Source organism: Vombatus ursinus, unplaced genomic scaffold (genome assembly GCF_900497805.2).
Source record: "Vombatus ursinus unplaced genomic scaffold, bare-nosed wombat genome assembly UNPS02014793.1, whole genome shotgun sequence".
In the NCBI taxonomy this organism is placed as follows: Eukaryota; Metazoa; Chordata; class Mammalia; order Diprotodontia; family Vombatidae; genus Vombatus; species Vombatus ursinus.
The window spans coordinates 18,528,415-18,553,021 of NW_020954571.1; the positions used below are offsets into that span (position 1 = coordinate 18,528,415).

Sequence of the window (24,607 nt, forward strand, 5' to 3'; positions counted from 1 at the left end):
CTTTCTTTCTTTCTTTCTTTCTTTCTTTCTTTCTTTCTTTCTTTCTTCCTTTTTTCCTTTCTTCCTTTCTTTTGCTAGAAGTAGGTGGGAGTGGTAATATTATTGGCAAGGCCAGTTGGGCAAATATTTTTTCCTCACCACAATAGCCCGTCTCTTTTTTCATACTGTTTAATTGGGAGTTTGAGTGAAGTCTCTTTTCCCCTATTGTTTCATTAGTAGGCAGTCTGACTGAATTGCCATAGTGTCACATGTCTGATAGAGAGAGGTGGCCAATCTTGTCCAAAGTGCCAAAGAATCTCTACAGTCCTTTTGAAATGGTAGAACCTATTATATTATTGGGTTGAAAGAAGTGGGGAGAAATGGGAAGAAGGTAGGGGTTTTCCCTTAGAAATTTTTTCCAGAGCTGGTGATACCATGAGGACCAAGTCTTTCCCCTACTGCTTGTCCCTAGGGAAAGGCTGGGGACAGCAGAAAGAGGAAGGGACTTTCATACAATGCCTGGCCACCATGAATGTCCTCCTTTGGTCTCACTCAAGGAAAGGTATAGAGCCTATCCACTACTGCCAATGGTGGTGAAACTACCTCAGAATTTCTGAGGCATAATTGCCTGCCAGAAATTGTAGAGATGCAAAGCAGATTGAATCAATGTAACTTCCTCTAGCTCCATTGTTCATTCTAGTCTTGTGGGGAGATAAATGGAGAAGGGAAGGAGACTTTTAGGTTGGAGAAGCTGATGTCCAAATCTCTGGGTTCTTATTCTCAGCAGTCTTAGACCAGGAAAGTTGGAGCTGGGGTTTTCTGAAGAGGATAAGAGTACTACAGTCATGTAGCCTTTAGTCTAGTTGGAGAGGAAAACCCAACTAAAGAGAAAAAACACATGCTTAAGAGCTATGTTTTATAATATGCAAACCGATGAAAATGCTGTAGGAGTTCCAGATATGGCAGAAAGGCTTGACTTTATGACAGGAGAGAGAGAGAGAGAGAGAGAGAGAGAGAGAGAGGAAGATGTATGTTGTTCAGTCCCTCTTTTGGTAAACCTCAGAAGACTGGGTGCCATGGCCCTGACAAGCTGCCAGACACACAAGGATGAGGCAAGTGACCTTCTCAGAAAAACCATGGCAGAGACACCATCAATACCACCTATGAAGCCACTGCCAGGACTGCTGAACTGCAGAATTCACAGAAGGACATAGGAAGGAAGGGCCTGATGGCATGTGAGGTCAGGTGTCTCAAAGGTCTAAAGATGAAAGGTAGACAAATGAGCAGGCCACAGAACCCCACCAGCTCAGCTTGGTGCCCCACAGCTCTACACAATCACTTTTAAAGAGGTATGAGATAAATCACACATAAAGCAACCTAATTTTTGAAATTTAAAAATTCAAATGTTAACCTATACTGGGTAGAAATCACTGCTGGTACAGCTCTTACTTTTTTTTTCCCTCTGATGAGCACATCAATAACTGCTTGTGTAATAGGCCTAGGAAAGTTCTCTTACTCATTGGCAACAGATCCTTAAAAACCAAGGTTGGGAGGGCTGGTATATAAATTAACCTCAATGGGAAATATATTTATTCTAAAACATAAACTACTGGCAGTACAGCATAGAATAATATTTCCATCTTTATCAGATTCTTCTCTTCTTACCATAAATACACCATTATTTAAAACAAAAACTTTGCTTGACTGCATGATCCCTTCAAGCTATTATCTTCTTTTTCTATACTCAAACAACTGGTTGCTAAAAGAACTAGGAGATTTAATTGCTGAACTACTATCAGATATTTGAAAGATCATGGAAAAGAGAAGGGCTACTAATATTTTGATATTTAAAAAGGGAATAGAAATGATTCTGCACAAACTATAAGTCAATTAATTTGACTTGGATTCCTGGAAAAATTCTAAGACAGATCATTAAAGAGATGGCTAAACATTTGAAGAGGGATCTATTGACCATAAAGAGGCTTTAGTAAGGATACCGCACTAAACTTACCTTTTTTTTGTGGGTTGGGGGAGGCTGAGAGACAGAATTACTAAACTAGCAGGCAAAGGGAATGAAAAGTATCTCATATGATTCTTGTGGAGAAGATGGAGGGATGTAGACCAGATGATAATTCAATTAGATGGTTTCAGAGCTGGTTGGCTGGTTGAATGGCTACAATGAAAGAGTAGTTGTTAAATGGTTCAGTGCTTCAAGAATGCCAAAGTCAAATCTGCTGTTTGATATTTTTATCAATGATTTGGATAAAATCAGCTAGCATGCTTATCAAATTCTTAGACAACACAAAACTTACGGAGAGAGAGTTAATATACTGGATGACAGCATCCAAAAAAAGATCTTGACAGGTTAAAGCATTGGCCTGAAACTAGTAAAATGAAATTCGATAAGGAATAAATGTAAAGTCTTAGATGTGATTGCAAAAAAAATTAACTTCATAAATACATGATATCAGAGGCATGATTACATAGTTACATAGCTCGGGAACAATTCTATGTAAAGTTCATTTGGGATACACAGCAAATCATAGCTTTTCTCTGCTAAGGACAACACCAATTATGCCACATATAGCATAGGTTTTACGTAACAAATCAATTCTTAACTATAGAAACTAAGTAGGACTGGAATTAGGACTAATTATTTCTACATAAGTCCCTAGATGTTACAATACAGATTTCAGATGAATGGGTAACTTATGATAAAGATTGCACAGCTCATTTCCTATCATCTATACTTCTAACAGGAAAAAGCAAGTAAGGAAGTTAATCATTACTAGAATTCATACTTTAACTAAACTAAAAAAACTAACTAAAAACATGAACTCTGAGAAGATAGGGAGAGCTAAGGAGGAGTCACATTCATACCAAATAATATTAAAAGGTAACATAAGATCTACAGAAGAATCATAATTTGAAAAACTAGATCTCCAAGACTGCTTGAAGTACATGCAGAATTTTGTGTTTGAGATTCTCCTATTTGTTATTTAAATCTGAAAAAGCAATAATGCTAAAAAGGACTCTAGGGGCGGAGCCAAGATGGCGGGAGTAAAAGCAGTGACTTGCTTGAGCCATCCCCCAAACCCCTCCAAATACCTATATAAAATGGCTCCAAACAAATTCTAAAGCAGCAGAACCCACAAAAAGGCAGAGTGAAACAAATTTCCAACCAAAGACAGACTGGATGGTTGATCAGAAAGGTATATCGGGCCGGGATGGGAGAGGAGCGCAGTTTGGCGTGGACGCGCAGGCCACAGAGACCTCGGAACAGGCCTCAGAGGACTGAATCGCGTGCAGCTGTGGCAGTTTCTAGACTTCTCAACCCATGAACGTCAAAGACAACTTAGAAGGTCAGTGGGAAAAGTCTGTGACTGCGGTGGTGAGAGAGGAGAGCAGGATCCCAGCCCCATTCCTTACGGTGGCGGCTACTTCCTGAGCTTTGGGCCCACAGACTGAGGGGGAATCAAGTGGCTGATCAGAGGGGGATTGCAGGGATCTCTCTGTCAGTGCAGGATTCTCTTGCTTTCCCTGTGCTTGGATCTGGGTCACAGTTCTGGGTGGTGGTCCTGGGGTGAGGAGGAGCTCTGGCGTGGTGGAGCTTGTAGTGGCTGTGGAGAGGAAACCTTCCTCACAGTTCCAAGACAGAAAAGAGTGCTCATAGGCCAGAGCGCAGGCCAGGAAAGAAGTAAACACATCACTCTTGATCATAGCACCTTGAAAGAAGTGAAAATTTACAGGTCCCTAGAAGTATCGTTGAAAACAGCTGCACAAAACCCCTGAAGCTTGGGACAATACATTCTTCACACTGGAAATAGACTCTTACCTTAACAAAGAGTCTATAACTCAGGTAATTGGCCAAGATCATGAGCAAGTAGTGCAAAAAGAGTCAGACTATATTATCTTACTTTGATGACAAAGAAGATCAAAACATACAACCAGAAGAAGACAACAAAGCCAAAGTTCCTACATCCAAAGCCTCCAAGAAAAATATGAATTGGTCCCAGGCCATGGAAGAGCTCCAAATGGATTTTGAGAAGCAAGTAAAAGAAGTAGAGGAAAAACTGAGTGATGCTAAAGGAGTCCCAAAAAACTACTGAAGAAAATAACACCTTAAAAATAGCCTAACCCAAATGGCAAAAGAGGTCCAAAAAGCCAATAAGGAGAAGAATGCCCTGAAAAGAAAAATTGGCCAAATGGAAAAGGAAGTCCAAAAGCTTACTGAAGAAAATACTTCCTTAAAAATTAGAATGGAGAAATTGAAACTAGGGACAATTTGAGAAATCAAAGCACTGTAACACTAATCCAAAGGAATGAAAAAATAGAAGAGAACATGAAATATCTCATTGGAAAAACAACTGACCTAGAAAATAGATCCAGGAGAGAGAACTTAAAAATTATTAGACTATCTGAAAGTCATGATCATAAAAAGAGCCTAGACATCATCTTTCAAGAAATGATCAAGGAAAACTGCCCTGATATTTTAGAACCAAAGGGCAAAATAGAAATCGAAAGAATGCAGCAATCATCTCCTGAAAGAGATCCTCAAAGGAAAACTCCTAGGAATGTTGTAGCCAAATTCCAGAATTCCCAGGTCAAGGAGAAGATATTGCAAGCAGCCAGAAGGAAACAATTCAAGTACTGTGGAAACTCAATCAGGATAACACAAGATTTAGCAGCTTCTACATTAAAGATCCTGAGGGCATTGAGAATGATATTCCGGAGGGCAAAGGAATTAGGACTACAACCTAGAATCACCTACCCAGCAAAACTGAGTATAATCCTTCAGGGTAAAAAATGGTAATTCAATGAAATAGGGGACTTTCAAGCATTCCTGTGGAAAAAACCAGAACTGAACATAAAATTTGACCTTCAAATATAAGACTCAAGTGAAATATGGAAGACGTAAGCAGGAAAGAGAAATCATAAGAGACTTATTAAGGAATGTAAGAGACTTACATTCCTGCAGGGAAAGATGATATTTGTAATTGATGAGTCCTTTGCCAGTATTAGGGTAGAGGGAGGGAAAAAATTATATGTATGTATAGATAGATAGATAGAGGGCACAGGATGAGTTGAAGATGAAGGAGTGATATCTGGAAAATAAAATTAAGGTGTGAGAGAGAATTATACTGGGAGAAGGAGAAAGGGAGAAGTAGAATGAGGTAAAATATCTCACATGAAACAGGCAAGAAAATGCTTTTATAGTGGTGGGGAAATGAGGGAAGGTGAGAGGAAATGAGTGAATCTCATTCTCACAGGATTTGACTTAAGGAGGGAATAACACACAATGGGGTATGGAAATCTATCTTACCCTACAGGAAAATAAGAGGGGAAGGGGACAAGAGAGCAAGGGGTTGATAGAGGGGAGAGCAGATTGGGGGAAGGGATAATCAGAAGCAAACACTTCTGAGGAGGGACAGGGTCAAAAGAAAGAATAGAATAAATGGGGAGTAGGATAGGAGGAAGGGAAATATACTTAGTTCTTCACAACAGGACTACTATGGAAGTGTTTTGCATGACTACACATCTATAACCTGTACCGAGATTCTGGCCTTATCAATGAGGGTGGGTGGGGAGGGAGGAAGGGAGAAAATTTGTAACCCAAAGCTTAAAAACACATGTTAAAAATTAAAAAAATAAAAAATTTAAAAAAATAAATAAATAAAAAAGGACTCTATAGCTAAGAGAAAGTCAGAATTAGGGAAAAATCAGCAATTTAAAAATATTTTTCACTATAAAAATAGTGAGTACCTATTAAAACTTTCCTAGATTTTTTGTCTATTATCTCCATAAAGGTATTAAACACAGTAAGTTTTAATTTTTTTTCTACTCTCTAAAAATCTAGAAAATTACCCTCCCCTATTCCAATGAGCACTATGAATCATTCTTTGGAGGTTGAATGAAACAATACAAGAAAGAAGAGAATGATAAAACATACATCATACAGGAATTAGACTAAAGCTCAAGGTGATACTTTTCTATTTACCCATAAAGCATACCCTAAACTAATTACAGTTATATAACATTGGCATGTTGGTGTAACATTTTGATTCCAAATTCAAATTTGTATAATTACATGAGTTGCTCAAGTTGTTCACCTTTTAGGTACCTTGAGGACTCTGTACACATCCAGCCAGTCAAAAAGCATTTATTGGGTATTTACTAAGTGCTAAGCACTGTGGGGACACAAAGAAAGTAAAAACAAACAAAACAGTCCCTGCCCTCAAGGAGTTTACACTCTAATGAGGGAGATAAACATAAGCATAACTAGGTAAATACACACAGATCTTCATAGATAAAAGTCAATACACACATACAGTGATATAGGATCATATTATGATAATTATATATGGCATGATATATATAATTATTTGAAGGGATACATGTAGGTAACATGTATTTGAGGTGAAAGAAAAGGTATAGAAGTGGTCCTGTCTACCCCAAATTAATTCCCAATCATATCTGACCTATTTTTGTGATCTTCTAGATGTGTGTGAAGTAGAGGGACAATGAAAATCAAGAACAAAAAGAAGAAGGTGAAGAAAAAAGCTGTTAGGAATGGTTTGTACCTATTTAGAAATGAAGTATTAGAATTACAGTAGTGAAGAAAATAATTCTGTCCTTGATTTCCTTTTTCCTACCTACCTTCAAGCAGCAATCTAACCTGATATATGTTACTCTGAAAAAAAAAGTACAGTTATTAAACCCTTCCTATCTTTATCCCATCAAACTTTTCCAAAGTCATTCCATAACTGATTAAGTGAACCAGTTATCATGCAGGTGGGTGAGTATACAGGGTGTGTCAACATCTCTTAATTAAGCTATACAGCCCTTCAAAACAAAGCAAATTTCACATGTACAAACATGCAGGTCTATTAAAAACAAATCAAATGAATCACTCATGCCCCTTCAAAAAATGTTTCCTCTGCTTGCCATAACAGCTGAGCTCAAGAATAAACTGTTTCAGCTCTGGTTCTAGTAAATGTCTGGCTAGGTTTTACTGTACACACTTGAATCAAGAAAATTCATGGTTAAAAAATATGCATTAGTAGATCGAAGCAGTCCATGCAGAAAGGTGAATGAGTAAATTGGTTATGATGACTCACCAACCTTCTCATCCCTAGAGTCAGCTGTCTTTCTCTAGATCAGAGGGAGGCAACCTGGCTGACCAGAACTTTGTATTGTTATAGCTCAGGCAGCACCTAACATATGAACAAAAGGACTTCAGTCTTGAAAACACTCTAAGTTAACACTTCATTAACAAGTAACAAAAAAAAGATTATTTGAACTCCTCATAATTACATGTGTCACAGTATCAGTGGAATTGATGAACAGACCTATCAATCACCAGAAGAAAAGAAAAGCCACTAGTGTGGCATGTAATTGATAGCCAAGAGCATCACCTGAAGGACAGGGTGAATGCTATAAATCTTTCTTTTTCAATATTTATTATTATTATTCTTTTAGACCATGAGTAAACTTCCATTTTTGTCCATTCCCAATTACCCTTCCTGTTTCCTCTTCTTACTCTAAAATATTCTTTCCTCTCAACAAGCTTTGGTTTACAGAAGTGAGGCAGGTTTCCTGAGCTATGCTACAGAAGGAGTTATATAAATCCCGGGCCCTAATAATGTGAAAGAATGATTAAAACACAAATGAAAAGTCATTTATAGTTCTCTAACCTACCTCTGCAAGCATTTTTTTTCTTACATATATTTTGTTGTCCTTTGTTGTACCATATCTATATTAAAATAATCTTAATCAAAAGATGATGAGAAATTGAACTATTCCACATTCAGTTACTCTGTATTACTATATTATACTTTTTAATTGCCCTTAGTATTAATTAGTATTAATTTATTATTAATATTAATTGAAAGACAATAAGAAATTGCACTATTCTCCATTATTTTACTTTGTATCACAGTCAAGCATGGCATAGTGTTGGGCAGTGTGGAAAGAATGGTGGATTTGAAGTCAGAGGATCTAAGTTCAAATCCTAAGTTCAAATCAAATCACTAACAACCTGTATGATCTTGAGCAACTCACTTAATCTTTTTGAGCCTTAGTTTCTTCCCCTCATCTGTAAAATGAGAGGATTGGATTAGATAGCCTTTAAGGTTCTTTTCATTTTTAAATCTGTGATCCTAAAATATCAGTTCCAATACTCCATTTGGAGAAAGGTTGCTCTGCAGGCATTTAAGTAATAGAACAATAATATCATTCATGTCATCATATAGCAATTCTAAATACATTAACATGTATCTGGATGTAAAAAAAAAATTCTGTAATTCCTTAAATTAGTCTGATCATTTTCTGATTTCCATTACAAAGCTACATTTTACAAAGCATTTCTCTGCCTCTAATAAAGAAACCAAAATCTTCAAGAGATGCTCTTCAGAATACAATTCTGCAATCACAGTTAACTTATGAGTACAAAAATAACTATACCCACAGCTTCTCTTTCCCTTTATTTTATGAGTTTAAATCATCAAATCTAAGTAACACTAATTAGACTTGAAATCTGTCTGTTATAAAAGGAGACCTGAAAATAGAAACTGCTTTGTCCTCACTCTTTTTCACGAAAGGAATTTTCAGCATTCCATGAGCCTTCAGAATAAAGGGATACCCAGTCACACACACACACATAAAAATGATACCTATATTAATCAATATTCATATATCATAGTTTTGACAGATGTAACCATTCTTGCCAATGTTATGAAAAATTTTCTCAATTCTATATCATTACTTTATACTAAAAGGGATCTTCTTTTCCAAATCTATTTTGATATATTTCTTTTTAAAATGACTTAAGACTACCATGAATATACTTCAGTATTTTAAACAAAAAATTCTAACCAGAGAAATGCATTGCAGTTCTATAAAGTTTAGTTAATATTAAAAATTTTAAACTGTTTTCCCAGTCTTATGATTTATAATATTAACCTAAAAAGTTTCAGTAACACTTTGTTTCTATGGTTCAGAAATTTATAAAGAAAAAATCTTTACCATGAAAACAACCCTAAAAGATAACAAAATTCAGATTATATATAATGTCTAATATTGGCTCCAGAAAACTGATGGTGAAATACTCTCAATTTGGATTGTTGCCCATCCTGCCAGTCATAGTGATTGTGCTGAAATGACTTTCTTTGATTTAACAGTGAGTTTAAGGGTGGAGACTTGGGAGAAAGTGCTGACAGAAGTGTAGAAAACAAATATAAATAATGCATTTTTTAAAATAAAAATTATTAACATTTTTGGAAAAAATTAAACATACCCTGTCAAAGAGTGCAAAAAGTTGTCTCAGTACATCTGAAACGGGCAGTTTTAAATACTCTGCAAACTCTTCGATTCCAATTCTTCCTCCTTTTGTGGCTGTTGCAATAGCAGCATATTCATCCAAATGTTTACGAATACCTTCCCAATCTAATCTAAACAAGAAAAGGTATAGAAATAATTGAGGAAAAAAATAAAGAGTATTCAGAAAGTCATCAGATAGATTAAGTATGAACATACAATCTACATACAGTTTACATATACTTTTAAAAGGTTTAACTGGAATATAATCATTTTAATTTATGTAAAAAATGTTATTGCAAATAACGATCCATTGTACTAGCACTTTGAAAGGAGAAAAATAATGGAGATGAATCCGTTAATGTGGAGAGAGATAACATGAAGGAAGCAAAATTAAATCCATATGTCAGTAGCTTAGTAAGTTAACACTATTTTTCTGAGTGTCATACCCAGTGCAGCTGAGGAGTATGCACAGAGTAAATGCACAAAAACAAATAAGATATAGTCCCTGCCCTCAAAGAGCTTACAATTTATTTAGGGATGCAGAGCTCCCACAAATAAAATGTCACTTAGCAGAGTAAAACCTGGTAATCAAGAAATCCATTAAATGCTATCTAGTTTCCTAAAGCTAGGGATAAAAATTTCAGTATTAGAATCAATAAAATTTAAAATAAAATAGTAGCAAACATACTGTGCATTACATAAAAAATCCTGACTTTGCCTTGAAGGAATGAAAAAGTGAACTAACATTTCTTCTATATCCGATTTCTCTATCTGACCTTTCTAAAACTACTGAATGTCAATATAAAACAATTAGCCAAATAATTTTATTTCTTATTTGGGAAAAATACCAATCGGCTATAACAGTTATCATCAACATATTATATCCTAATATTGAACTTTGATATTATAATCAATTGTAGAGCTACTTCCTAGAGATGATACCAGTTCTGTATAAATCAAACTAGGTTTTTTTGTTTTGTTGTGTTTTGTTTTCAGGAGACTGGAAATCCCACAAACCCATAATACCCACTGGCCAGCTAGGTGGCACAGAAGAAAGAGTGCCAGGCCCAAAGTCAGGAAGATTCATTTTTGTGAGTTTAAATCCAGTCTCAGACACTCACTAGCTGTGTGATTCTGGGCAAGTCACTTAACCCTGTTTGCCTCAGTTCCTCATCTGTAAAATGAGCTAGAGAAGGAAATAGCAAACCACTCCAATATTTTTGCCAAGAAAACCCCAAACAGGATAACAGAGAGTCTGAAATAACTGAAACAAATGAACAAAATAATGGCCATTACACACAGTATAAACCACAACAAAGTGGAGATCCAGCAATTATGTCTTTCAAACTAAATGGTTCAGGTAGAAGCTCTAAATGACTTAGACTTGAACTCAAGACCATAAAGAGGTACTTTTGTCTGTACTTACATGTCTTTCATCTTCTTTTGGACTGTGAGGCTCAAAGAAATAGATTATCTTTGGGCTTGTTACACAGTGTTTTGTGGCAAATATATAAAAAGGAAGTGGTGGTCAGAATACAATATGGTAGGGTAGAAAGAATCTGGGAGTCAGCAAAAGAGTTCTAGCCATGGTTTTGCCACTGACTCAAAGGATGACCTTATACAAATTGTTATAGGATCCTATACTATAGAATTCTCATCTGGAATATAAGGAGCTAGACTGAATAATGAGCAGCTATATGGTACAGTGGATAGAGTACTGGACCTGGAGTCAGGAAGACTCATCTCCCTGAGTTCAAATCTGGTCTCAGACACTTACTAACTATATGACCCTGAGCAAGTCACTTAACCCTGTCTGCCTCAGTTTCTTTGTCTGTAAAATGAGCTGGAGAAGGAATGGCCAATCACTCCAGTATCTTTGCCAAGAAAATCTCAAATGGGGTCATGAAGAGTCATACACTACTGAAATGACACAACAAGATTGAATTATCCTGTAATGTCTCTAATTATCATGAATCACTTAATGTTAAAAACAAGTTAACAAGTTGTGTAGGACTATGGTAGCACCTTAATACATTTTTCTACACATATGATGATAATACTACTGATCCATCATTAGAAACATATACATATTTTTAATTATCTCCAATAATAAGATGGGTTTGTGCTTATGCAGACATACTATTTTTAGATTCCCCTTGTGACCATATCTGTTAGATGAGTAATTGCAGAAGAGAAAAGGTAGATGATATATTAGAGATCAAATCCACAAACTTGGTTTCACTAGCACAGTGTAAGTCAACTTTGGAACTCTAAACGTGAAAATTGAATAATTGAAAGTGAACTCTTCAGTACTTTAATAGAAATGTAAATATAATATTCTGCTTAAAATATCTACTTACTTCAATTTCTGGCTAATTTTAGTAAATTCCACCAAACCAGCTTCCATAGGCAATGTCAGTTGTCCAGCTGAAATCATCAGTCTACAGTCTTCATAAGTATGATCTGTAACAGGCACTCCCAGAGCACTAAAAAAACGTAAAACATTGATTTTCAAATAGTTTTTAAAATGATGATTGTTCATTAGGCTTGGATTGATCAGGCAACAAGAGTGAATAGAAAAGTACTTACTATTATTGATAATTATAGCTCTGTCTTTTTTCCTGCCAACGAGCCCAATTGTTACGACTTAATCATTGAACTTCCTTTTTTATTGATTTAATCTACATGGTTATGTCTATGTAACTCAGATTTTTAAGCACAAAGGATTGAAACATAAAACTGGAAATCAAGGGGTGTGAGCTGTGTCTCATCACAGCTCTAATACTAACTGGCAGAATGACACTGGGAAAGTAACTTAATCCCGCAGGATTTTAGATTCCTCATCTGTAAAATAGGAATAATAACATCTGCTCTTCCTATTTTGGAGGATTATTTTGAAGACCAAGTAATGAAATGGAGTAATGCATTTATCTCAATTATGGAAGTGAAATTTTTTACCTATTCAATGAATAAAAGGAAATATTAAGAATAAAATACTGACCAAAATAGTATTTAAAATTTTTTAACACAAAAAATATATTTAAAAATAAAGGACTAATAGAAACATTGATGTGGGCACATAAAACCTTGGTATTTAAAAAATATGAGGAACTTTATAATATTTAAAAGTAATCTCTAGTAAATGGGTGATGGATCTGGAAAGAAAATTTCCAAAAGGAAACATGAAGTAGTAATAATCACTTGAAAAAAATGTTCAGTTTTTGTAATAGTAAAAAGATAGATTTAAACAGCAACTTTCATACTCCCCTGCCCCTCCCATTCATTAAATACCTTCCACTCACCAAAAATTGGCAAAAAAAAATGGATAGAAGTAAAACTTAATGTTAATTGGGCCGTAGAGAGAAAGGTATGCTCAATCATTGCTGATAAAAACTCACAAACCTGTGGATTCTTTTTGGAGAGTATAAAAGCTATAAACTACTTAAAACCTTTGACTCAATAATTCCATTATTGGTAATGTAGCTTAAAAGTATCAAAAGCAAAGGAAAAGAATTATCTTTTTAAAGATTTTCATGCCATCCTTATTTCTAATACAAATGAATAGATTTGTAATTAATAATTACAAAAAAGGGTGGAAATCTAAAATCCAACAAAAGGGGAATGGTTAAATAAGCTGTGGTACACTAATGTAATGGAATACTGCAATTAATACTAGAAATATAAAAAAATTCTTGGGAGATTTTCATAAAATAATATAGAGTATAGAAGTAGAGCAGAGGAATTATAACCAAAAAAATGGATGAGGTTTGGACAAAGATTCGTAATGACTGAAAAGTTATTATTTTATGCAATGGATTTTTTATTTGGGTTCAGAATTTTTGATTTAATTAGTGTAAGAAAACTCTTAGGCAGGAAATACCCTCTACCAAAAAAGGACAGAATCTCTCTTAGAGACTTGTCTGGGACTACTGAAAGGTCAAGTGACTTGCCAAAAGTGTAAATCAGAGCCAATATATATGAATCAGATATATTGAATCAGATCTTTCTTACTCTGACACTGGCTCTCTAATTCACCATGCCATGCTGCCTCTCACAATGAAATCAATTAATTTAAAAAGTAAAAAAGATGCTAAGCAAGTTAAAGTAGTTGTACTGATGTTTGATATTAAATTTATAATGAATTATTCAATAAAATTATTTTAAAATTCAAATAGCATGAAAAAGTTAACAAATACAATATCACTAATAAATACCCTAGAGAAAGGATAATAAATTAGAATGCCAAATTATACTGAAAATAAAAGGAAAAAAATCCTACTCTTTAAAAATGTGGAGAGAAAAAAGAAATATAAGGCATAATATTGTACATCCTTATTCCAAATACACTAAAGAGTCAATTTTATTAATATTTTTATTTATGCATGCCTATTTAATGTAGATTCTACTTTTTTCTTTATTTTTGAGCATAAAGTTAGTATGAATAGAGTAGGAAGAAAAAAGAGAAAGTCACGAAAGAATGTTTTGAAGCATAGAACTAAGGTATAAGTTTGTTGTTTTTTTAAGTACAACTGCATACATATACTAGTCAACAAAGCAATTGTGAGAAATATTTGTCAAATATTCATACAATCTTCCTTCACCTTATTCCCCAAGTCACACAGCTATAATCCTTGCCAAAACAATATCATTATTATTTAGAGATTGATGAGTTATGGCTCAAGCCAGACAAAAATCTCTTGTTATTTTCTTGCTTTTTTTCTTTATCTTATAATAGCTACATTTAATTTTTTTTTGCTTTATTGATGCATTTTTATACCATAGTTAAGGCTTTATTCCCACACTTACCAATTACCAATGAACTTTTTTGTAACAAAGAAAAAGTTAAGCAAAACTGATTGACCAAAGGACCTTATCTGACTGACTGCAATGGCCATATCCTGTTTCACCATCTTCTCTGGGACCAAGATTAAGCACTACAATTAATCCAAATTTGGCTTCCTTATAGAGTTGTTTGCCTTTACATTATTGCAATAAATTGAGAGAGAGAGAGAGAGAGAGAGAAAGAGAGAGAGAGAGAGAGAGAGAGAGAGAGAGAAAGTTTTCCTAGTTGTTCTTTCTTTGTGTTGTGTTAATTTATCCAAGTCTTTCCATGTAACTCTGAACACACCAAATTTGTTGTTTCTTTAGGCACTAAAAACATTCCATCATATTAATATACCACAATTTATTAGGCCATTCTCTAATCAATATATACCCACTTTGTTTGCAGAAAGTAAAAAGTTTGTGGGGTATTTTACCATAAAAAGTACTATTATGACTGTTTTAATTAATAAAGGCCAATTATTTCTGTCTTTGACCTCTTCTTCCGATATATGCCAGAAGTGAGATTGCTGGAAAACAGTTTTCCGGGGTTGTGCCAATGTATTGCTCCAGTAAACATGAATTAGTGTACCAGTCTTCCTGTAGCCCTTCCAACATTGACTTTTGCCATCTTTTAGTATCTTTGCCAGTTTGAAGGATATGAGAGGGAACGAATGAGTGGTTATAATTTACATTTCTCTTACTAGAAATTTGGAACTTTTTTTATATGACTTGTTGAAAATTTCCATTCCTTCTCTGGAAACTGCCCATTTTTTTACTCCTCTTCTATTAGATGTTGGTCTTACATAATTGTTTTGATTACCTTTATATCTGGATAGCAAACTTTTATCAAAGATAATTATGCAAATGTTTTCCTCATTTTTTCTTCTTCTAAAGGAAGCTAAGTGATACAGCAGGTGGTATTAGACTTGTCAGGAAGACCTCAGCCAAAATGCTGCCTCAGACAATTACTAACTCTGTGACTCTCATCAAGTCACTTAACCTCTCTAAGCCTCAGTTTCCTCATGTGTAAAATGGGAGTAACAATAGTACCTGCAGAGGTGTTGTAAAAATCAAATGAGATAACATGTAGAGTCAATTGCAAACCTTAAAGCTAGCTAGTGATTACTTTTATTCTAATTACATTGATTCTGTTTATTCAAAAAGTTTTTTTGGGCAGCTAGGTGGCACAGTGGATAGAGCACCGGCCCCGAAGTCAGGAGGACCTGAGTTCAAATCCAGCCTCAGACCAAATACTTGACACTTACTAGCTGTGTGACCCTGGGCAAGTCACTTAAGCCCAATTGCCAAAAAAAAAGAAAAGAAACAAACAAACAAAAAGGGTTTTTTTAATTGTACGTAATTGAAATTACCTATTCTATCTTTTAGGATCACCTCTATGTATTTGCTTAAGAATTTGTCCCTTAGCCATAGTTGTGAAAGGTACCTTTTAGCTTCCTCTTTTAATTTTGTTGTGATATTATATCACTTAATAAATTTAAATTTTGGACTTCCATTTCTTGCAAAAAGGACTCCTCAAGCCTCCTGTGCACAGAAAAATAATTACTGGCAAGGACTTTCAAGAGCTTGAAATATTATAGGGATATATTCTTGTGTGGGATTTTTCCTTTATGTAAAGTAGTATCCAGATAATTCAGCACTTGATTGAATGAGCAGAACTGAAATTATTCTAGTGGACATTTTAGGCTATGAAATGAGATCTAATGAGATAATAAACAGAAATTGCTTTGCAACCCTTAAAGCCCTATTTAAATGTTAGCTATTATTAGCTTTTTTAAAATGATTGTAATTTCCAATTGCTGAATTTATGACTGTTAGATAACAAAGACTTATCTCTTTGGTTCTACAGTTCATACTACTGTAACATTTATGCTGAGCTTCCAATAATGGAATGAATATACTCTCAGACCATCTAGAAACATTGGTCTCAAATGACCACAGGACACAATGCTCATCTGATGTCCACCCCATGCAGTGGTGTAATAGAACCAACTCCAATTATTACATTTTCAGTATGAGCATTTACACTTCAGAAATTAGAAAATGCTAGAAATCAGGGCTTGATTTATTGTTTTATTGATTGTCTAGGCTTAAGAAAGTGATAAATAAAATGCTAATAATGTAGATTACACTTAAAAGTGTGCCCTGCATGCTTTTTTTTGTAGAGTTAGTTGTTAAACATTTGTCAACAGACTCTGATCCCATAGAAATATTACGGAAATTTTACAGGCCCCTGATGATACAAAGAGTTATTATCATTGGGACACTGAAAAGTGTGACAAAGAATGATGAGCTTGTAGGGAAAATATATGATGACTTATCTTAACCCACTCTACAGGTATTCTGAAGAATAAAGGACCTTCTGAGAAAAATACCTGTGAATGGAGGATGCCATTGATATTTTGCTTCATATTTCAAATCCTTTAGTCCTAAAAGATTTAGAACTGAAAAGGATCCTCTTCTAGTCCAAAGCCCTGATTTTGTAAATGAGGAAATGGAAGTCCAAAGAGTTAAAGTCACACTGGTTGAAGATATCAAAGCTAGGAATTGCATCCAAGTCTTCAGATTCAAAATGCAACAAATGTTCTTTCCCCCACTGGCCTCAAGCTTCACATGGACACTTACTTTGCCATGATGTTCCGGACATGATTGGCAAAAAGAACAGGATCACTTTTTTCTTCATCATTAGGAACATGAACAGGCATAAACTGAAAGATAAATTTCAGTAAGAAAAATTACACAGATTTAGAACCATTGTCAACAAGTATCTTGTTATATACCTGCTTCTCAGTCATCTCTGCTTATTTATTTCAGCCCAGTCTTTCCATTCCTTCCTGTTGGTAACATCACTTTCATCATTTGACTTTCTTCTCTAACATTTATTTTCTCACATTCTGTGCTTTTTATTCATTCATTCAGTAAATATTTATTGAGTGTGATCATGGAATGGGGATTCAGGATGAGGTTTAAAAAAAAGAGTAGGTTTAAAGAGTACAAAACCAGCTCCAAGTGATTATGTCTATGGTATGGCTGTACTAGTGAATGAATGATATGTTGTGGAGATGGAGGCACTGTGCTGAAAGGATGGTGAAAGAAGTATCAATAAATCAGTGAGTATGCTTCAATAGAAAGAACAACAGAATAAGTCAGGAAACCTGCTTAAGTCTCAAGTAGAATATTAATGTGAGTCATTTTTATTATGTTGAAGCCAACATATATAATGCAGCAGATGAGGTAGAAAGGAAGACTGACTAGAGGCTAAAGTACTTGAGGAAAATGAGAGAGTATCTAGTAAGATGGCAGGCAGTGGTGATAAAGATGAGGAAAAGGTTGTGTAACTGGCTAGGGGAGACCTCTAAAGGAAAGATGCAGTTGAGATTAAAACAATTTTTTGAAGCAGGAGTTCTAACATACATATGGTCAATGAATTTATTTTTTTGTTTTAATAACTGCATTTCAATAGAATTGGTTTCTTTTATAAGCTTATATCTTTTTATTTTATACATCTAAAACATTATTTTGAGAAGATGTCCATAGACTTCACCAGACTGCCAAAGGGGAGACTCCATGCACAAAAAAAAACACAAAAAACTAAAAAATTTCTAGTCCAGAGAGTTATTGGGGAGCAAAGAATTTGCTCACCCTTTTCCCTCTGGCTCTGTGAGGAAAGGAGAATGGAATGGAAGAAGTAGCCTCTCTGGAAAAGGACCAAAAGGAAATCATTGGTATCAGGGAAAAGAAAGGCTTTAGTTTTTAATTTAAACTGTCATTATTTTTACTTATATAGTTTTCCAGAACCAGAGGAAGATAAAGTCAGAAGGGGACTTACAAAACATATTGTCCAACCCCATCATTTTACCAATGAGGAAACTGAGATCCAAAGAGGGGCCATAACTTGTGTAAGATCAAAGAGCTAGTTAATGGCAGATCCACAACTGCAACTCAGCTCTCTTGACTTGGAGTCCAATGGCATTTCCATCAAATCACACTGGCTCTCTGGTACTGATTGCCTAGATTTTACTGCCATATTGCTAGCATTTATATCGTGCTTTAAGATTTGCAAAGTGCTTTACAAATAGTATTACATTTGATCCTCACAACGACCACGAGAGGGAGGTGCTATTATTATCCCAATTTTACACATGAAGAAACTGAGGCAGATAGAAGTTAAGTGAGTTAACTTCAAGAAGCTTACATTCTAATAAGATGATCTATACACATGTAAGTATATATGTAATATCTACTGTGCCACCATATAAGAAGACTTAAGATAGACCTTTTTTTTTTTGAAAGGGGGAAAGATTATTCTTTTCTACTATTCTTTTAACTTAATAGACACAGAAACCCAAGGATCTTTTCAGCTCACATTTCTTTGTCTTTCTATAAATTAACACCACTAGGGGTCTCCAAATCTTCTAAATAGCCAATACAGCAATCAAACTAGCTTTTCTTTTTTTAATATATTTTTATTTATTGTGTTAATATTTCTCAATTGTATGTAAAAATTTAGCACTCACTTATTTAAAATTTGGAATTCTGAATTTTCTCCCTCCTTCCCACCCTTAGGAAGAAAAGCAATATGATATTGATTATACATGTGAAATCATATAAAACATTTCTATATTAACCATGTTGCAAAAGAAAATACCTACATGCACAAAAAGAAAAATAAAGAATTTTTTCTTAAAAAAAATATGCTCCAAACTCAGAGTTCTTCTGTTCTCTCTCTGAAGGTAGATAATAATTTTTATTATGGATCCCCTGGAATTGTCTTGGATCATTGTCTTGATCTGAGTAGCTAAATCTTTCACAATTGGTCATCCTTAAAATATTGCTGTTACTGGGTACAACATTCTCCTGGTCCTGCTCTCTTCACTTCAATTAGCTTTTCAAATAAATATTTTCCAAAAACTACTGGAACTTTCTTCTATTCCACACCACTTGAATCTTTCATAATTGCTCAGTAACAAAATCCAAGAAAACTACCTAAAATAAAATGTTAATAACACTACAAAATGATACCAAAAAAAATTTAAATGATTGAAGGATTGTATTTGCAAATGCTGAAATGACTAGTTATAATCAATCTTACCTATAAATAAAATAGGTATATAGTGTTCTCTCTTATATGTACTTAGTCATACTTGTACTGAAAACACTACTTAATGAAATGTTTAGTACAATATTAGTGTAATATAATTTAGTTGGGTTCCTATGCACAGATAATATTTGCCCATGTAACAATTTTAATAACCTTAATATCAGCATGGCATTTTACTCTTGGAAAAAATTCCAAAGAGAATCCAAAGTAAATAAATTTTATACTTAAGTACCTGAAGATTTCCAGCAACCCCTAATGAAGAAAATCAGTGGAAAATTTAATAAAAAGTCACTTCTTCCAGGGCTAACCTATAGGTCCTCTATATCACAAATCAGTGAAACATGTAAGTCAAGCTATTTAAACTGCTAATGGTAATAGACTTGTGGTTTTCAAACTTTTTGGTCACAACACCCCTTTACAATCTTAAAAATTGTTGAAGAAACTACGAAAAAAACTTTTGTTTATGTGTGTTATACCTACTGACATTTACCATAATAAAAATTAAAACATCTTAATATTATTATGAAAATAGTTTTGATGTCATGGATTGCCTGAAATGGTCTCCAAGTCCCCAGACTACATTTTGAGAACCCTAGTATGGACATGTTTGAAAGGGAAAGGCAGAGAGGTGTCATGGGAAGTGGGACCTCATCACCATCATCTTTTGTCCTTTTCAACATGGCCACTTTTTCTCTGTCATCTCAGTATCTATTATATTTGTGTTTTTTTTCTCTGAATCTTATTTATAACTTTTATCTTCAGGAATTTCAACAATGAAGATAGCCCACCTGAGCCTTGATTTTACATTTATTCAACTCCAAAGAACTTAAAAGTAGAGTTGAGACTAGTTACAAGTACAGTCAACATGAACCCTCATCATTAAGTTCAACATTTATTAAACACCTATCATAGAACTCACTAGCCTTGAGTGAATAAGCTTTGTTTCAGAGGACCAACTACCTTGCTTTGAAGTCTTCCTCTTACCCATAAAATCATGGGATCAAATCACCCTGGGCCACTCTCACAGACACATACATAACCTTTCTTCATTGTGGTAACATTCTATGAGGCCCTCCTTGAACAAATTAATTAAAGAGTATTTATTAAATCATTACGGTATGGCAAGTAATTTTTGAATACAGATGGGGAAAAGTGTTAGTCCATCTCTTAAGGAGGTATACATACCCCTATGTAAGATAGGTGGTACCCTATATCACAGCTACCTACTCCCACCCCTCAACTATTTTTGTCCCTTTTAACAATCTTGTTCTTTATGGCATTGGTACCTAACATGAGCAAGGTGCTATTCTAAAGCACTGGGAATAAAAAACAGAAATCAAGAGTGATCCCTGCCCTCAAGAGTTTACAGATCCCAGGATATGAAATATAATCAATGCCGATCCAATACTAACCAATAATTGTCTACCATGTGCAAAATACATTGGATACAAAAACAAAATGAAAGAGCATCCCTGCCCTCAAAAAGCTTATAACCTACATGGGGAAGGGAGTGTGGTAGGGAAGCGGGGAGAGTTACACAACATTACTTAAACAGCATGCAAACTGAAAAATATATATGCATGATAACTTGAGAAGTGAGAGAGCACTAATAAGATTAGCAAAGGTGTGATGATTTTGGGAAACAGCAAGAAGTCCATTTTCTCCAATACAAAAAGTAAAGGAAAGTGGTGTACAATAAGCCTGGAAGAACAGGCTGGAGTCACATCATGAAAGGCTTTAAATTTCAAGCTGACAAATTTGCATTTTCTCCTAGAAATAATGGTGAGTCACTAAAAGTTCTTAAAGATATGAGTGATATTGGTCAGAATAATGCTGGAGGAAGATTATTTTGCAAACTGTGTGAAGGATGAATTGAAGTGGGAAAAGATTGGAATAATTGTTGCAATAATCCAGGAAAGAGGGAATAAGGGCCTCAACCTGGGCAGCAGCCACATAAATAGAGGGACTAATAATAAAAAGAAAGAACATTTATATAGTGCTTATTATATGCTAGGTACTATGCTTGGTGTTTTATAATTATTATCTCATTTAATCTTCACAACAACCCTGGGAGGTAGATGCTATTGTTATCCCCATTTTGCATATGAGGTAACTGAGGCAAAAAAAGGTTAACAACAACAACAACATTTATATGTTTACTATGTGCCAGGTACTGTACTAAATGCTTTACAATTATTATCTCATTTGATCCTCACAATAATCCTGGGAGGTAGGTGCTATTATTATCCCCATTTTACATATGAGGAAACTCAGACAAACAGTCACACAGCTGTTTGAGGCTAGATTTGAACTCAAGTGTTCCCAACTCCAGACCCAGCACTTTATTCATTGTGCTACCTACCTGTACCAGATGTGAACAATATTATAGAGTTTGAATCAAAAAAGACTTGGAAAGTAATTGAATATTAGGGAGAAGGGGTAAGTCAGAGGAAAAAGTTGAAGATAATTTCCTGGTTATTAGTCTGGATAAACAGAGTGGTCTTTCAACACCATTTCCAGAATTAAGGAAGTTGGGGGAAAGGTTAGATGAAGGAAGATAACAAATTCTTTTTTGGACATTCTGAGACTGCCTAAGGGGCATCTAGGGTGAGAGGTCCAGCAGGCAAACATGATACGAGAATGAGAGCTCAGAAAAGGAATGAGGACTAGATGTGTAGATTTCAGAGATATTTGCATGTAAGTTCACCAAGATAATGTGTGGTAAAGGAAAATGAAAGAACTTCAAGAAAGAGCCCTAGGACATAGCCTCATAGAGGAAGCTAGAGATGGATGGTGATCCAGCAAAGGAGAGAGAGAAGGCAGTAGTTAGATAAAAAAACAAGCAGAGAGTTTAACATAAAAACCCAGAAAAAAGAAAAGGGATCCATGAAGAAGGTATGGCTGACAGCATCAGATCCTGAAGAGGTGAAAAAAGAATAAGGACTTGAGAAAATGTTCCTGAATTTAGCAATTAAGAGGTCATTGGTAACCTTAGAAAGAGCAATTTTAGTCAGGTGGTGATGGGAAAGAAGCCAGACTGGAAGGGACTGTTCACGTCCGACTTCATGACCCCATTTGGGATTTTGTTGGCAAAGTTACTGGAATGGCTTGCCATTTCCTTCTCCAGCTCATTTTATAGACAAGGCAACTGAGGCAAACAGGGTTAAGTGACTTGCCCAAGGTCACACAACTAGTAAGTGTCTGAGGCTGGATTTGAACTCAGGAATAAGACTCATGGAATCCAAAGATAACTAAATTATCTGTCTTTGAATTGTGATTCTCTGTAATAATTGTCATAATCTATTTGTGATATCAGATAGCTTACATTTTCACCTACTTTTGAGTATTTTGATTTTGTTTTAGTATTTCTGACTGTCTCATAGTCATTGATTTCTGTTTGGTCTATTCTGATTTTCAGTGAATCCATTTCTTATGTAAAATCACTTTTTCCTCTGAGTTTGCCTTACATTTAACTATTTTTATTGATTCTCTTAATATAATAATAATAATAATAATAATAATAATAGCTAATGTTTATTTAGTGCCTGTTATGTACCAGGCACTGTGCTAAGCCATTTACAAATATATCATTTGATCCTCACTACAACTCTAGGAGGCAGGTACTATTATTTTCACCATTTTACAGATGAGGAAACTCAGGCTAACAGAGGTTAAATGACTTGCCCTGTGCCACACAGCTAGGAAGTGTCTGAAATTGAATTTGAACTCAAGTCTTCCTGACTCCAGACCCAGCACTTTATCCACGTGCCCCCTCGCTGCACTGCAAGGGGTTGAGAAATGAGTGGGAGATTAAATAGAAGTAAGAAATATACTTTTTTTTTCAGGAGTTTAGTGGTGAAAGGGACTCAAGATATAATATGATAGATTAAGTGGGTATGAGGGTTATTTAAGACTTGCGCATGTATGTAGAAAGCACAGAAGGAGTAAGGAGATAAGGAGATACTAAACATAGGGGAAGGAAGAATTTCTAAAGAGCAAACTCCAAGAGGTGATTCAGGGATGGGATCAGGGACATATGTAGAAGAGTAGATTTAACACAAGGCTCTGCTCATCAGGTCCCATAAGTCTAATTGTATCTAAGCAGAAGACTCACAGCTCTAGATATCCAGCCTTAGTATCTCTTGATCACCATCCTCATAATACCAATATTTCCATCTGTATGTCACAAAGGCATTTCAAGTTTAACCTGTCAAAAACTTTATTCATTATCTTTCCCCAAAAAAGTGCCTTTCTTCTGAACTTTCCTATCTTAAAGGGCATCCCCATCATCGTAATCACACAGATTCGCAATCTCTGTGTCATCTTCAAATCTTCACTTTTACTCACCCCATATAGTCAGTTAGCTAATAAATATTATCACTTCTATCACCACATCAATCAATCAATATACATTTAATAAGTACCTACTATGTCCTATGTATAATGCTAGGGGCAGGGGTTACAAACAGAAAGAATGAAATAATCACTATTCCCAAGAAGCTTACATTCTAATGGGGGAAGGCAGTTACGCAAATAACATGTACTGCAGCTAGGTGGCACCTTGGATAAAGCACTGGGCCTGGAGTCAGGAAGACCTGAGTTCAAATTCAGCTTCAGACACTTCTTAGCTATGTGGTACTGGGCAAGTCATTCAACCTCTGTTTACCTGAGTTTCCTCATCTGTAAAATGGGGAAAAGAATAACACCTACCTCCTAGAATTGTTGTGAGAATCAAATGATATATTTGAAAAGGGATTAGCAGAGTGCCTGACATATAATAGGCACTATATAAATATTAGCTATCATTTTTATTCATATTATTAAGAGAATAAATAAAAATAGTTAAATGTAAGGCAAACTCAGAAGAAAAAATGATTTTACATAAGAAATTGAATCCCTGAAAATCAGAATAGACCAAACAGAAATCAATGACTCACAGAGTCAGTAAGAAATATTAAAACAAAATCAAAAGACTCAAAAATAAGTTAAAATGTAAGCTATCTGATATCACAAATAGATTATTGAAATTTTCACAGAAAAGTACAATTCAAAGACAGATAATTTCGTCATCTTTGGACTGCATAAAAACCATTTTTTAAAGCCTAGGTACTTATATTTCAAGAAATCATAAATTCAAACTGCCCTGATCAATTTGAACCAGAGGGTAAAAAAATATAAAGAAAATCTAGCAATAATCTCCTTAAAGGAAACTCAAAAAGAAAAGTTCCAGTAATGTCAAAATGGCCAAAATCTGATGTCCCTGCCTCAAAGAAAAAATACTGCAAGCATCCAGAAATGAGAAGTTCGAGAACCAAGGAACTATAGTTAGGTCTACATAAGACCTGGAAGGATCTAAAATAAACAAGA

General features: G+C 34.9%; 1 protein-coding gene across 2 annotated transcripts in view; it reads right to left on the bottom strand.

Moving 5' to 3' along the window:
• Positions 1 to 24,607, bottom strand: part of LPCAT2 (lysophosphatidylcholine acyltransferase 2) — a 91,735-nt gene that overhangs the window by 30,998 nt on the left and 36,130 nt on the right. For both annotated transcript variants that reach the window (XM_027869545.1, XM_027869544.1), the window contains exons 9-11: positions 16,765 to 16,847; positions 11,658 to 11,783; positions 9,275 to 9,428 (exon numbers count right to left, since the gene is read on the bottom strand). In XM_027869545.1, coding sequence (XP_027725346.1) covers positions 9,275 to 9,428; positions 11,658 to 11,783; positions 16,765 to 16,847 — 363 coding nt within the window. The remainder of the gene's footprint in view (positions 1 to 9,274; positions 9,429 to 11,657; positions 11,784 to 16,764; positions 16,848 to 24,607) is intronic.